The sequence below is a fragment of the Lingula anatina genome, chromosome 5, assembly GCF_051362555.1.
Source record: "Lingula anatina isolate TDL-2025a chromosome 5, LinAna3.0, whole genome shotgun sequence".
NCBI lineage: Eukaryota > Metazoa > Brachiopoda > Lingulata > Lingulida > Lingulidae > Lingula > Lingula anatina.
Window position 1 is genome coordinate 5,433,519 of NC_141771.1, and position 13,254 is coordinate 5,446,772.

Consider the following 13,254-nt stretch of genomic DNA (forward strand, 5'->3'; position numbering starts at 1 on the left):
CTGCGACAGTGCCAGGATATGTGCCACTATATGTGTGTGTGTGTGTGTGTGTGTGTGTGTGTGTGTGTGTGTGTGAGAGAGAGAGAGAGAGAGAGGGAGAGAGAGAGATATGGATGGTGGGATATGGCGATAAGTGCCAGTTAACCGCTCCATAACAAAGTGATGAGAGCCAAAGAGAGGGAGAGAAAGAGAAGCAAGGAAAAGAAGGCATTATTATACGGGGTCGTGCTTGAGTTAGATAAACTAAAGAGAGAATGAGAGGAAGGAAAAAGAGCGGAGTTAGATAAACTAATGAGAGAATGAGAGGAAGGAAAAAGAGCGGCGATTGTCAGTTAAATATCATGATGCCTTCTGGTGGATTAATTTTTCCAATGGTTGCACCTGTCGACCCTGGTAAATAACATGCATGCAGTCGACATGTTTAATATACATGTATGTTGTCACTTTGAGAGAGAGAAAGAGAGAGAGAGAGAGAGAGAGAGAGCACGCGGAAGGAGAATATAAAGAAAATGTATCAATCCATTCCGACATAAATGATAGAAAGAAGATATCAAAAAAGAGAGAAAGAGAAAGAGGTAGAATACTCAAACCGCGTTGCTATCGATCCATTCTGACATTAAACTGATCGTGATGCAAGGATTGTTTTGCTATAGTTTCTTAACATACTGTCCCATAACAATCTCTCTTAAGCCAAACAGAAAAATTCCTTGAACTCGCTTTCTTAACTACTGGCCAAAACTAGTAGGTTAAAGTACATCATTTGCATAAAGCTATACCGTTAACAGTAAACATAGTAGTGTATGATTATATTAAGAATGTGATTAGACGTGATTAGTTTTTTTTTTTTTTTTTTTTTTTTTTTTTTTTTTTTTTTTGCGTCACGTCACCATGGAGACCTTGACAGTAACAATATATATGTGGACTAAACCTGCTGCGGGACGTCTCAATGCTGAAACAGACTTTGTGCGAACAAGCAAGTAAGGTTAGATTTATCTGAATGTTCTCTTTTCCTAAGTACAATGTAGAATTTACTTTCACAGTCAGGATCACACGATGAGCAGAAATATCATCCAGTTTCCTGTATACCTTAATACATACAGACTTGACATTTGAAATGGAATATTTCAGTTCTCCCTAAAGGACGTCCTGTAGGGCCTGGTCTTGCAGACATGAACGATCATGGCTCTCCATTCTTCCCTGTTTTCGGTCTTCCTCATGAGCTCATTGTTGTTGCCCTCTTTATTCGTTGCTAATTTGTTTAAGCTGTCTGTGAATGTTGTGCGTTGTCTTCCTCTGCTCTTTTTTTCCACATATTTTGCCACTCCATAACAGTTTCTCTAGTCCGCCAGCCCTGATTATATGGCCGAAAATTTTGAGCTGTCTTTCTCTGATGGTGTTGAGAAGGGATCTCTTGTATCTAGCCATGTCCATTACTTCTGCATTCGTTTTTTTCTGTCCATCCATGGGACTTTCCTGTAGGGCCAAAGAGTGTATTTATGTTGGGGGATTTTCTGAACAAATATCTTTTCCAGCTCCCTGAGATTCCCAACCTTGCTTAAAAGGAGGGACGTGCACTGAAGTTGGTGACAATTTCCAGTACGTTTGTCCTGATCATATTGGGGGAGACACTTGCAACACAGGTACGTTTAGTTCGTGGCTGTGTAAATATCATACCCCGTCATACCTGATGGGGCCCTTTTCATAAAAGATCTATGGTTTTTCGTAATTTGTTCACTAAAATATTTGTAATATTATGACTCAAACCATTTAATCCCGCGGGCCTAAACGTAACAGGAAATGTTTTGAATTATAGGCCTATATGTTCTCAGCCACCTACTTTTTAAATGTTTGCAGGAATGCACGACCACAAAAGGGTAAGTTACACACGTATAAGCTAAAGATGAATATATTATTTAAATCTAAGATTTTATTTTTATTTTATATGTATCCAACTCACGATATATAATTTGGTGTTTTACAATATATACTGTATATTTTTTTCATGGTGATTTTTATGGTGATTAGTGGGGCACTGGGCCAATATGGGGGTAATGAGCAGCAAGGTGAGGATTTTTCAAGGTACATTTTTAATAAAATAATTGAAGGAGATGTAATTATAAAAATATCTTAAAATAAAATTGCTACATTTAGCATTTTTTAAACCTATTTATATATTCTAATGATGTGATGTAGGTGTGTTTAGGTATTTCTTCCGAATGCTGAGTATGGTGGGATAATAATCTTGAGGAAAGGGAAGCCTTAGCTTCATCCCTAATGGCCAATGGACCGGAGGTCAAGCGAATCTTAAGGCTTACTTCTTTCCTGGACTATAGAATAGAAGCTGAGAGAGTGAACAGTGAAGTGTAAACAAAGCAGAAAATTGGCTGCCGGGGATGACTTAGACTCACTGCTGTGTTCAGATCAACTCCGCGTTTACCAGATATTAATCTGTTCTGTGATCTGTTCTTAGGCGTTCAGACATGCACATATTGTGACAAACAAAAAAACACTTGAAAGCTAATAAATCACCAGTGTTATACATAATAAATAATTCAAGTTATCAAAAATAATGACATTCTGTTAATCAAAACATTTAACAAACAAAGTGCAATCATATGCAGGACTTGGATTAAAACCAGAGATAGGGACAGTTCGTTCGAACCCCCCGTACCTCCCCTGGCTACGGGCCTGCAGCAACCATGTTTACTCACATCGACTTGGGGACCAAATCTCTTTTTGTGTCGATCAAAAGCAACAATTCAGTCGTCCTACTTACATGTGGGAAGCATTTGTAATTATTACCGTTATTTTAATTTGTTTTGCGGCTCTTACTCCCCCCCCCCCCCCTCCCTCCAAGTAAGCTCGAGGACCCCTGCCCCATGGCGCATATCACCAGCTTGATTTCTGGCATATAAGAGCAGCGGGCCCAAGTGGTGTAAGGGATATGTTCTCCATAATCTTTGCTGATTTCACATGTTCCATTTATTTAAAAAAACATCTCAATTTTTTGGGAATTATCTTCTTTCGTTTTATATAGCGTAAATGGTGATTACGTTACATCTTTTAGTTTCTTTTTTAGTCGCGCCTCACACGACTTCCATTCAAGACACAATAAAAGGTGAAAAAGAAATATTTACAGACAACTTGAGTTTTACCACTGCATTGCCAACAGTTCATTATTACTCTTTTGACGACAACCTGGCGTTACACCTCTTAAAAGCTAGGGTTTGATATCAAATTTGTTATATTATGTTGTATTATATGTTATATTTTGTAAGAATGAAGAGGTAGAGCGTACTTTATTTGGTTGCGACAGATGCGCCCAACCTTTCGTGAGTAATGTGTTGTTGTATTTGAAACCAACATGCAACAACTGAACTTGTTCACATCAGATCAGCAGACTGCAAGAACACTTGTTCTTTGTTCAAAACAGAGTGTGTGTGTGTGTGTGTGTGTGTGTGTGTGTTTGTGTGTGTGAGTGCGGGCGTTTGTGCGTTCGAGCGCGTAGGTGTCTGGAACGAAGGTTGATGCTAGGCTGACACCTTGATCAGTTAAAGAATCCAAAAACCAATTCATAATACAGAACCTCCGACTAGGCGAGTTCATCATTAAAAATAAAGAGTTCGATAAATAAATAAATAAATAAGTAATGATCAAATAATATATAAAAAGAGGATATGGTGACTACTAAAAAGCTATTTAAATGAAATAAACTGTTAACAACGATATACAGAACCACCTACTCCAGCTATGGGAGTGCGTAGGCTCCCTGGGGAGAGGCTGTTAACTGAAAATATTCAGGAAACAATAGCTGGAGGAGGTGGTTCTGTACATGTTTGGGGTGCCATTTGCAGCAACGGTATTTGCCCATTGCTTCCTCTGGATGAAAACCTTAATGCTGCCAGATACAGAGACATTCTCCAGCAGAACAGAACCTGGAGCCATTCGGAAGAGGGATATACAGAGACAATTTTAGATTGCAACATGACAATGCAACTCCCCACACAGACCGCTTAATTGCAGACTATATCCGACAAAACAACATTCAGCTGATGCCACAGCCAGCAAAAAGCCCAGATGCAAACCCAATTGAGCACATGTGGGACGAACTTGGTCGTGCTATTCAGAGGAGAAACCCTCCCCCTACAAATCTAGATGAACTGCGAGATGCCCTGACCAGAATTCCTCTCCAAAGAGCTGTAATTCTAGTTCACAGTATGCCACGCCGTCTGGCGGCCATTATCCAAGCTCGGGGTGGGCATACCCGCTATTTAGATTAATAATGAACTCTGAAGATGTTTCATGACAATTTCCCCTAATTTCATATTAATTGTCAATCACAGTATAAATTTATGTTTAATTTTTCACTTGGTACTGTTACGTAAAAAAGTACTCTTTTTGGGGGCATGAGAAAAAAAACCTAAATAAATTAACGCTTTTTTCACATTTGCATTGGTTGTTTCTCCTTGACTCTACCAATCCTCCAGCTTCACATATTGAACAATATAAACAGTATTAATTTGATAATATCAATAATAATGAAAGAAACAGGGCGATATGCATCCCAAAATTTCCGTGTACCAACCATTTTGGGCAAGAGTGTATAAAAAAATAAATACATACTGTAGTTAATCATAAAGCAATTAAGTGAGCAACACACACACACACACACACACACTCTTTTGGGATCACTTTTACTTCCTCTGAGGAACAGCGATTGACTTTCGTCAATCAAATAGAACTGCTGAGCAGTGAATCTGCAGTTGAATGTCATTACACCAAAATGAAACGTAAAACAGATTTAAATGTGCTTTATTTAATTTTATTTCCTGTGTATAAGATGTAAATTTAAAAGTATATAATATATTTTAAAAGAAAAAGATAAACCAGATGTTTGTTTGTATTTTTTGCTTATCAAAAAACACTTGCTCCTGCACACAATACACGTGCTTGCCGTGTGCCAAGTTTGGCAGCTACACTCAGCTTCACAGTATGGCCCGATACCACTATAAGGGCTGCGCAATGGCTACACCAAAATCAGTTTTTAATTCAGAATGTTGCTTGTATTGTGGCACTGACCTCGACTACAAGTTATTCTTAATTCAAACTTCTAACTCCGCGTCAGCCACTTTGCTTCTTGTCTCGTTTGCACTAGATAACGTCAGCGCAAGGCGGGAAAGGCAGCTCCAGGCGGCCAAACCTGTGACGTACGAGACTTATGACTTCCAAATATGGAGCTCAGGCGGACACAGCTGTGACGTACGACACATGTGACTTCCAAATGTGGAAGCGCTCTAGGCAGAATTTTTTTGAAGAACACCCACAGCTTGACGGTGTTCGCTAGAGCCTGGTATTACTGATATGGGTTATATATGAAATCAAGAACGAGCTGGCAATACTGGAATCTAGAATCTAGGGTAACCAAACTGTGTGTGGTAGAGTTTTGGCTATATACATGAATCACGTTATACAATTTTCCTGTTGTCATATTGACATGCTTTAAGACCACGGGGTGCGCTATATATATAGTTAGAGGTCTGTTACAAAAATGGTGAAAGATTTCGTATATAGTATTTTAGTGGGACCCTGATCAGAGGGTAATATGTATTCACATAGGGCCTCTTGTTTAAAACGTACTCTTATAATCACCAGCTTTTCTGTATTTTCCTCAACGGCAGGAGTACGGGGTTTGAAGGAGGCGCGTTAAGCTGTTGATCTCATTGCAGTCAACGAGAATCCCTGTGAGGTTTGATCGATTTACGTAGAGTGATAGTTTCATTGGAAATGAGCCCTTGGAATTTAAATATTGGGCGTTTTCTGCTTCGCCTTGTCCCTATCACCAAGTTATGAGCAATGTATGTGGTACAAGTGTCGGCTTTAAGTGGCAGCATTGATGCAAGATTTCTGCAGGGCAAATTTATGATAAAATGCCATATAACTGAATGACAGTCTGGCATGTGCCATCATACAATTTTCAATATGACAGTCTGGCATGTGCCATCATACAATTTTCAATATGCAGTAGCAAATGTATATGAATCATAAATAAAGCCTCTGTATTGTAGAGTAACAGCTGGCCCGGGGTCACAAATACCTAGTCGAAATGTCAGCATTGCTCATCTTTTATATATTATTTTTCAACTGTTACTGAACATTCTTCCGGATGTAAGATTTCGTTTAAGAATCAGTAACATAACATTTGCATAAGGCAATGGTATATACAGCCAACAGATATGTTTTATATTGAGCATGATTGTGATTGGATAGTTTCTCCTGTGTCCCGCCTATCACCATGGAGATCTCGACAGTGACAGCTCTAGTGTATATGTGGATGAAGCCTGTCCTTGGGTGCCTCATTGCTGGATCAGACTTCAGTACGAAAAAACAAGGTAAGATCATCGTGACAGTTGTTTTCATAAGAAAAATCAGTGATGTCGCTTTAAAAACTATTTTGCTTCAGACCTGTGCACTTAGCTACGTATGTGCAAAAGCATTCGCCAGAATGAATAGGTATTATTCAAGGTACAGGTATAAACTTTATAAGTTGGGGATTTGCGGAAATTTCATGAATTCCCTTCAGGCCTTATATAGAAAAACAATTAGTCAACGTAAATAACCTATTGTGTAGATTAGTGCATATAAATATGGACAATAGCAGGTTATCTAAAAAGTTTTTCTTATCGAGTTTAAATATCTAAATATGGTAAAAGAATTGGATAACCAGAGTTAGAAGTAAATTTAATAACCTTGGAGTTCAACTGATTTGTCTTCAGCCGACTTTCTTATATGTAAGGCTTACGCAATAAACTGTGTTAACAGGGTCGGATCCTGGATAATTTGGAGTGGGGGGGTCCGTTTTTATAGGAATGACAGACAGCGGATGCGAAACCGACCCCCTTGCGGTCGGGTTCGGGGCCCGATGAAAGAGCCCCAAAAATGTTGGTATTGTAGAGGGCAAATGGTGCCATTTGATCCGGTTTAGAACCATGATTTAGCTAGTCAAAATTCTAATTTCAAGAGGGGACCATTGATGTGATTTTTTTTCGGAAATCGGAGGGGGACAGGACTGCCCCTGACACCCCCTAAATCCGCCACTTGCTTAAGGTGTGTGCTGCTGCAGAACACCGCTCTGACTGGTTTGCTAAGTTATGGGACGACACTCCCTGTAGTAATGGTAGGGTAAATAAACTAAGATTGTTTAGATTATTTAAAGAAGATCTAAAAGTACATTTAAGCAGTTATGTCAAAAAACAATCGTTGTCGACTAAACTTTTCAGTGCACTTGCTAAGGTGAGGTGTTCGAATAAAAACGGGTCGATATGAAAAACTAGCTATTGTGGAAAGAACCTGTCCATTATGTGATAAGGGGATTGCAGACAAGGTTCACTTTTTAGTTAACTGTCACTTTTTACTGATAAACGTGGTGAAAATTTTAATATGGCCAGACGTTTTAATAACAATTTTGTTTTCTTAAATGATAACGACAAGTTCTTATTTTTGATAATTAGTGATAATATGATGAATTTCGATGCCAAAACCTGCTGCCGATTTCTAGAATTAAGAAAAAATTAATTTATGAATTATGTTTTCAAGAATATTTTAAGTGATATTCAGTAAATCATAGTTCTATATAGAACATTCTAAATTAACTGAAAGTCAATGTTTATTTCGTTAAATTATGTAATTTATACCTTTGGCGTCATACCAGAGCCTAAAACGATTTCCATATCCCTTACTCCAAAATTTCAACTCAGATTTGAATCACATACAATACTCATAGTTAAATTGCAATTTCAAAGTAAAGAGATTTCGCTGGAAGCATTGGTTTTCAGATGAGCTGAATAAGTGATGTCGTTTTTACAATTTTTTTTTTTTTTTTTGCGCTTGCTAACTTGTTGATGTAAAAAGTCAAACTGCGTTTGTTTTATAAAATCATATTTCGTTCTAGCACAGAAACACAGACCGTTGATTCTAAAATCAGTCAATATAGTGATGGGATTGATGTTCAACCCGCACCTTGTTCTGGCTTTGATGACGTGGACATTCCTCTGTCCCTCACAGTGTAATGGCGCACAGGGTAAGTATTTGACTCAAGCGGCATAAAATATTAACGGTTTTTATATGACATTTAGCTACCAAGAGAAAAAGTCTATATAGTGGGTGTTCCAGTTTGATATGAATTAATTAGAAGAATCTTTGGGGCACTTAACCCAGTACTTTGGAGCTGTTAACTGTCAGTAAAGTCAGCTGTAGAGTCCTTATTCGGCAGATTATTACTAAAGGAGGTGGGAAGTTTGGGATCTACAATTGTACTTTAAATATATTTGTCTTAAATCCGCGCTACACATACATCGTAGCGCTGTTTACGAATAAATTCTATAATCGTAAAAGATAAATTAAAAATAATATAAGAGCTTTTAAAAAAGCTAGAAGATACATAAATTAAACAAATTATTCTTTAAATAAAGAGATTAAAACAGATTAATTTCTAGAATTATCCTCCTTTTTTATATAATCTTGTGTGAAAATTATAATTTTTAAACATGCATTCATAAATAATACTAAAATGAAACAAAAACCTAGAAGAGCATCATCTTAAATAACGCTTATTCTCGGCGCTTAGGATTAAAAGCAATTTCTCGGCCATTGAAGGAGAATAGAGTAAAAAATAATGGCATATTAGCGATGACCGTCATAAGCAATAAACATTGACAAAATTTATGCATGGGCATTTATTAGCTGTTTTCTCTGAAGCCATGTCGAGGAACATTTTTCTGCACAACAGTTCTAATTCGCCATGTTGTGGAGACCTAGACAAACCATCAGAGATCAGCATGCGCAGGCTGGCTATGAACAGCTTGAACAGTCTCGGCCTGTGCATCCCTGGTCTCAGTTTTAAAAAATTGGTCAGTTTCTAGTGGTCAATGTCTTCGTACCAATGTTACCACTATCAGGAACAGTGTCACACAACTCTTATGGACATCCTAGCCAGCTAAGCCAAGAAAACTGACTTATTATTATTTGTTTTATTTAATTATTATTATTATTATTATTATTATTATTATTATTATTATTATTATTATTATTAAAATTTAAAGTTTTTTTAATTACTAACCAAATATATTTGGTTTACTATGACCCAAGATAAACCTGTAGTACTGAAAACGAAACTGAATATTCCGCGTTTACAATCTTTTCGACTTTTGTTTTAGTGGCCATTTTCACATTTATCTCGACTTGAAAAAGAACACAGTTATGTACCCTAAACACTACTTAAATCATATATAGGCCTATGTGTTTACCTCTTGGAAAATAATGCGATTATTTGACTCTAGAAACATGTATACAAGCACGATTCTACGGCACAAGTTGATTGCGACCGATTGTTGCCTTAATCATCAGAGATTAACTCACTTATTTCAAATGGTGAAATAAGAATATTACTATGCGTCATATAATGACGCTATTCAGGTCGAATAAAAGTGAATATCTATTTGGATCTGAATTATAAACCTACTTTAAAATACTTTCAGTGCCTTGTGCGGAAAATGGAAAATGCGTTGTGGAGAAAAAAGGCGTGATAGAGGACAGGCTTCATAATAACGATAATTGCAATACAGCATTTGGACAATATTGTGTTTGTGAAGATGGCTACGAAGGAGATGGATATACCAGCTGCACTGGTAAGTAAGAAAAGGTCCAATGTCCAGTTGATGATAATAACGTAACGTGTAACTCCAGTGGAACTAGCACTCCCACCTCCACTTAGTTTCTGACTACTGTTTTATTCTGCCAAAGTCCAGTTGCCCCGTTTGTAGCTTAAATTACAGGTCCACAAATGCCAGTCAATGCCTTTTGGGTAAGAAGATAGTTACTCAAACATTTCATTCTCAGTGCCCGACCTTTTTTATTCCGAGAAGACAATACAATGAAACAGAAGGTAAATGCACAAACATGCCATACAATACAATGGACTGCATTAAAATCACAATTCTATATATATATATCTAACTATAGATATTTTGCGAAATCGACCACAGAGCTTAAAGTGCGCTTATATGTCAAGACAGAGCATTCCATGTTTTCTTTCAGATATCAACGAGTGCGACGCCAACCTTTGTTTGAATAACGCCACCTGCGAAAATCGCCCAGGCAGTTTTAAGTGTTACTGCCCTGGAGATATATGGGGATCCACTTGCAACAGAGGTATGCTGTAGCTGTTTAAAAGTGTATACCTGATCATGGGGCCTGTTAACTGTAAAATCAGTTTTAACTTGAAGACCAAGTGTGTGGCTTACTCTGACCCATGATAATTTGATAGTGTCAAACGAAATAAAGTATTGCGTCTGATTTCTTACAAGAAATAAATGGCTTCTTTTTTAGACCAATAATCATTTTGTAGACCCCTGTACATTTTTCCTTCATTAAAATGCATCATACGTGGTTCCTGGCCACTGGTAAAACCTGAGGTCGCAATAGACCCGTTAAGAACGAGGTCGCAATAGCTACTGCTCACTAACTCTGAGGGCACTCTCGATTAAAGCAATCAGATTAACAAACTAACACGCCTACTCCTGTAGTCAACGTATTCGTATTATCACCAGATTCTCTAAGGCTACATTCAGAATAGGGGACTAACTAGTCCGAGGGTCAAATATGGCCGACCCACTTGAATACTTCCCCACGGGATGTGTTTTCAGTGTCTTTTAGCGGATCAGACGGCAAGCTTTGTTTTGGTTAGTCTGAGTTCTGAATGGGTCCTATGTTTAATGTACTCAACACCAAGAGACGACGCATGACACTATTTACAAACACAAAGTTAAGCCAGTAAGTAACTGATAATGAGATGATCTTGTATGGAAGACAACAAACGTGTGTCCAAATTTACCTCGTCTACTTATAAGTCAGCGGCGGATTTCTGTTTTGATCAGTGTTGAATAATTATAACAAAACTATTGTAGTGGGAAAATGTAAAAGCAGGAAGTCACTTATACCCGATATCTTTTAAGATAAATGTGAATGTTCATATTCCGATATTCCACAGGTTAAAAGAATTCTGCTAACAGATTTTTCTTATCATTTGCTTTTACTGGAATCTTGATTTGAATGCCATATCGAGAAGGGGCCTAACGCCTATCTCTTGGGATAAAAGTTAAAATGAGACATCACGAAACAATTTTGCCCTTTAAGAATTAATGTGAGCTAACATTTGACTCTAGCTGATATTGATGTTTGCTAATCTACACGTTGAAATCGGTTGAATATGTCCCATCAACAATGAAGGCCTGAAATGTCTCACGTTTTTCAAATGTTTCAATGATATACATTCAAGTGTGTTATTTAATGACTCAAGTCTGGTTGATTATAATATTTAAAGCTACACATTAAATTATAATCTTGTTTTCAGTGCCGTGTGCGACAAATGGGAAATGCGTTGTGCAGAAAAAGTGGGGAATAGAGGACAGGCTTCATAATAACGATGGATGCAACCAGGAATATGGACAATATTGTGTTTGTCTTGACGGCTTCGAAGGGGACGGATATACCAGTTGCATTAGTAAGTAAAAAAGTAAAAAGAAAAAAAAAAAAAAGGAAAAAAGGTCCGGTGTACACAGCAACTAATTTAAAAGACAGTTTTATAGAAAATAAGCCCAATTTCTACCTTCAAGCTACTTAACGCATTCTCCTTTAAAATTCCTGTATTTCTGTTTGTATTATGTAAAAAAATACCAAAAGAGACAATTCATATCTAACCACCTCATTATAAAAAATAATGACCAATTCCAAGCTAAAATACCCAGTTGTCCAAACTTCCTTCGCGCATTGACGTCACAACTTCCGGGACAATTTAGTATAATCGGTATCATATCCAGAATGTTTCAAAATATTCTTTTTATTGAGAAATTTAGGAACTAAATTAAATTAAATTAAATGTTCGTCTGATTTGACCGAAGATTAATCAGTTATGGTCCAATGAATAAACATTGCGTCTGTTTGACAACAGGAAATATAGGGCGTGTGTTACTGGCCAATACCTATTAGATGTTAGTGAACTACTCTGGATTTAAGCACCAGTGAATTAAAAATTAAATTAAAATTAAAACTCCCCAGACAGGACGGGAAGTTGAGTAAGAATGTGTAACTATATTCCGAGGGTCCGTTGTTCTAAAGGTCTGCTATTCCAGAGATACAGATAGAACGCAAACAGCAAACTTTTCGAATAAGGGCAGCTATCGCATCAATAATCTTTTTCGGGATAGCAGGCCCCTCAGAAATGCGAACATTCGGAATTGCGCACCGTCTACACTTCGGAATACTGGACTATCGGAACAGCTATCAATATCTGATTGAGGCTCCTTAAGTCTTTGGAATTGCGGACCCTAGGATCAGCGCACCCTCGGGTTATAGGGATTTCTGTGAGTTAAAAAAACGTGAATGTATAAAACATAAAATTGACATATTTTCATTTTTTTCTAGGCTCCACCTAATCAACTCCCACATGAAGAATAAAAGGAAGTAATCTATCTGCAAATGAGAACAGATAATCCAAAAAAACATAGAAAGAAAACAACTTTATCCGCGGACGAGTTAAATTACATTGGCATTTGCTGCATCCACCCAATTCGTGAAGATGACAATATAGTTCAAGGACGATATAAATTACATTGGCATTTACTGTATCCACCCAATTAATGAAGATTACAATAAAGTATTTTCGGCTCTGCATATAGTGTTTTCAGTGTGGTCTTAAAACGTCTCATCATTCTCACTCTTATGACATTGAAGAGCTACATGTATGGACCTCTGCCCTCGACACATCAAATTAATTTAACATGCATATTAAGCGAGTGCTAATGATTGACACTGATCTAAACCAAATATCACTACACGTATGTTTCAAATATTTTTCCCCGAAGAAATATTGCAGAGTTTTGTTGAATTATGACCTGAAATTGATGTTTGCACAAATACTGGTATTTTCTGCTTACCTCCTGTGCTTTACATTATGCAGGGAAAAAAAAGTAGGTCGTATTTTGGTTTCAAGCAATCTTTGACCCCATATAGTATATAAGGTACATGTCCCGTGATGTCGTTTCAAACCATTTCCATTCTCGAAAGTGTAAATTCTATTTTTTGCTTTTGTTTAAAAAAAAATCTAAAATAATAAATAATGAAGGCCGTTAACCACACGAAATTTTTCTAAGTCGTCAGTAAAAAGCACACACACACAAACACACACACAGACCTTGCACA

The 13,254-nt window shown here is 37.3% G+C and overlaps 1 protein-coding gene across 2 annotated transcripts; it reads left to right on the top strand.

Moving 5' to 3' along the window:
• Window positions 1-1,532: 1,532 nt before the first annotated feature.
• LOC106162739 (uncharacterized) lies at window positions 1,533-12,726 on the top strand. Of its 2 annotated transcripts, XM_087013889.1 has the most exons (7): window positions 1,533-1,640; window positions 6,268-6,389; window positions 7,949-8,077; window positions 9,534-9,683; window positions 10,093-10,206; window positions 11,408-11,557; window positions 12,478-12,726. In XM_087013889.1, exons 2-7 carry the CDS (start codon window positions 6,293-6,295, stop codon window positions 12,486-12,488), a joined length of 651 nt encoding a protein of 216 aa, XP_086870015.1. In that variant the 5' UTR covers window positions 1,533-1,640; window positions 6,268-6,292; the 3' UTR covers window positions 12,489-12,726. The 2 variants fall into 2 exon arrangements, with proteins under 2 accessions (XP_086870015.1, XP_013395596.2); XM_013540142.2 differs by lacking the exon at window positions 1,533-1,640 and having other exon boundaries at window positions 6,146-6,389.
• The last annotated feature ends 528 nt before the right edge of the window (window positions 12,727-13,254 follow it).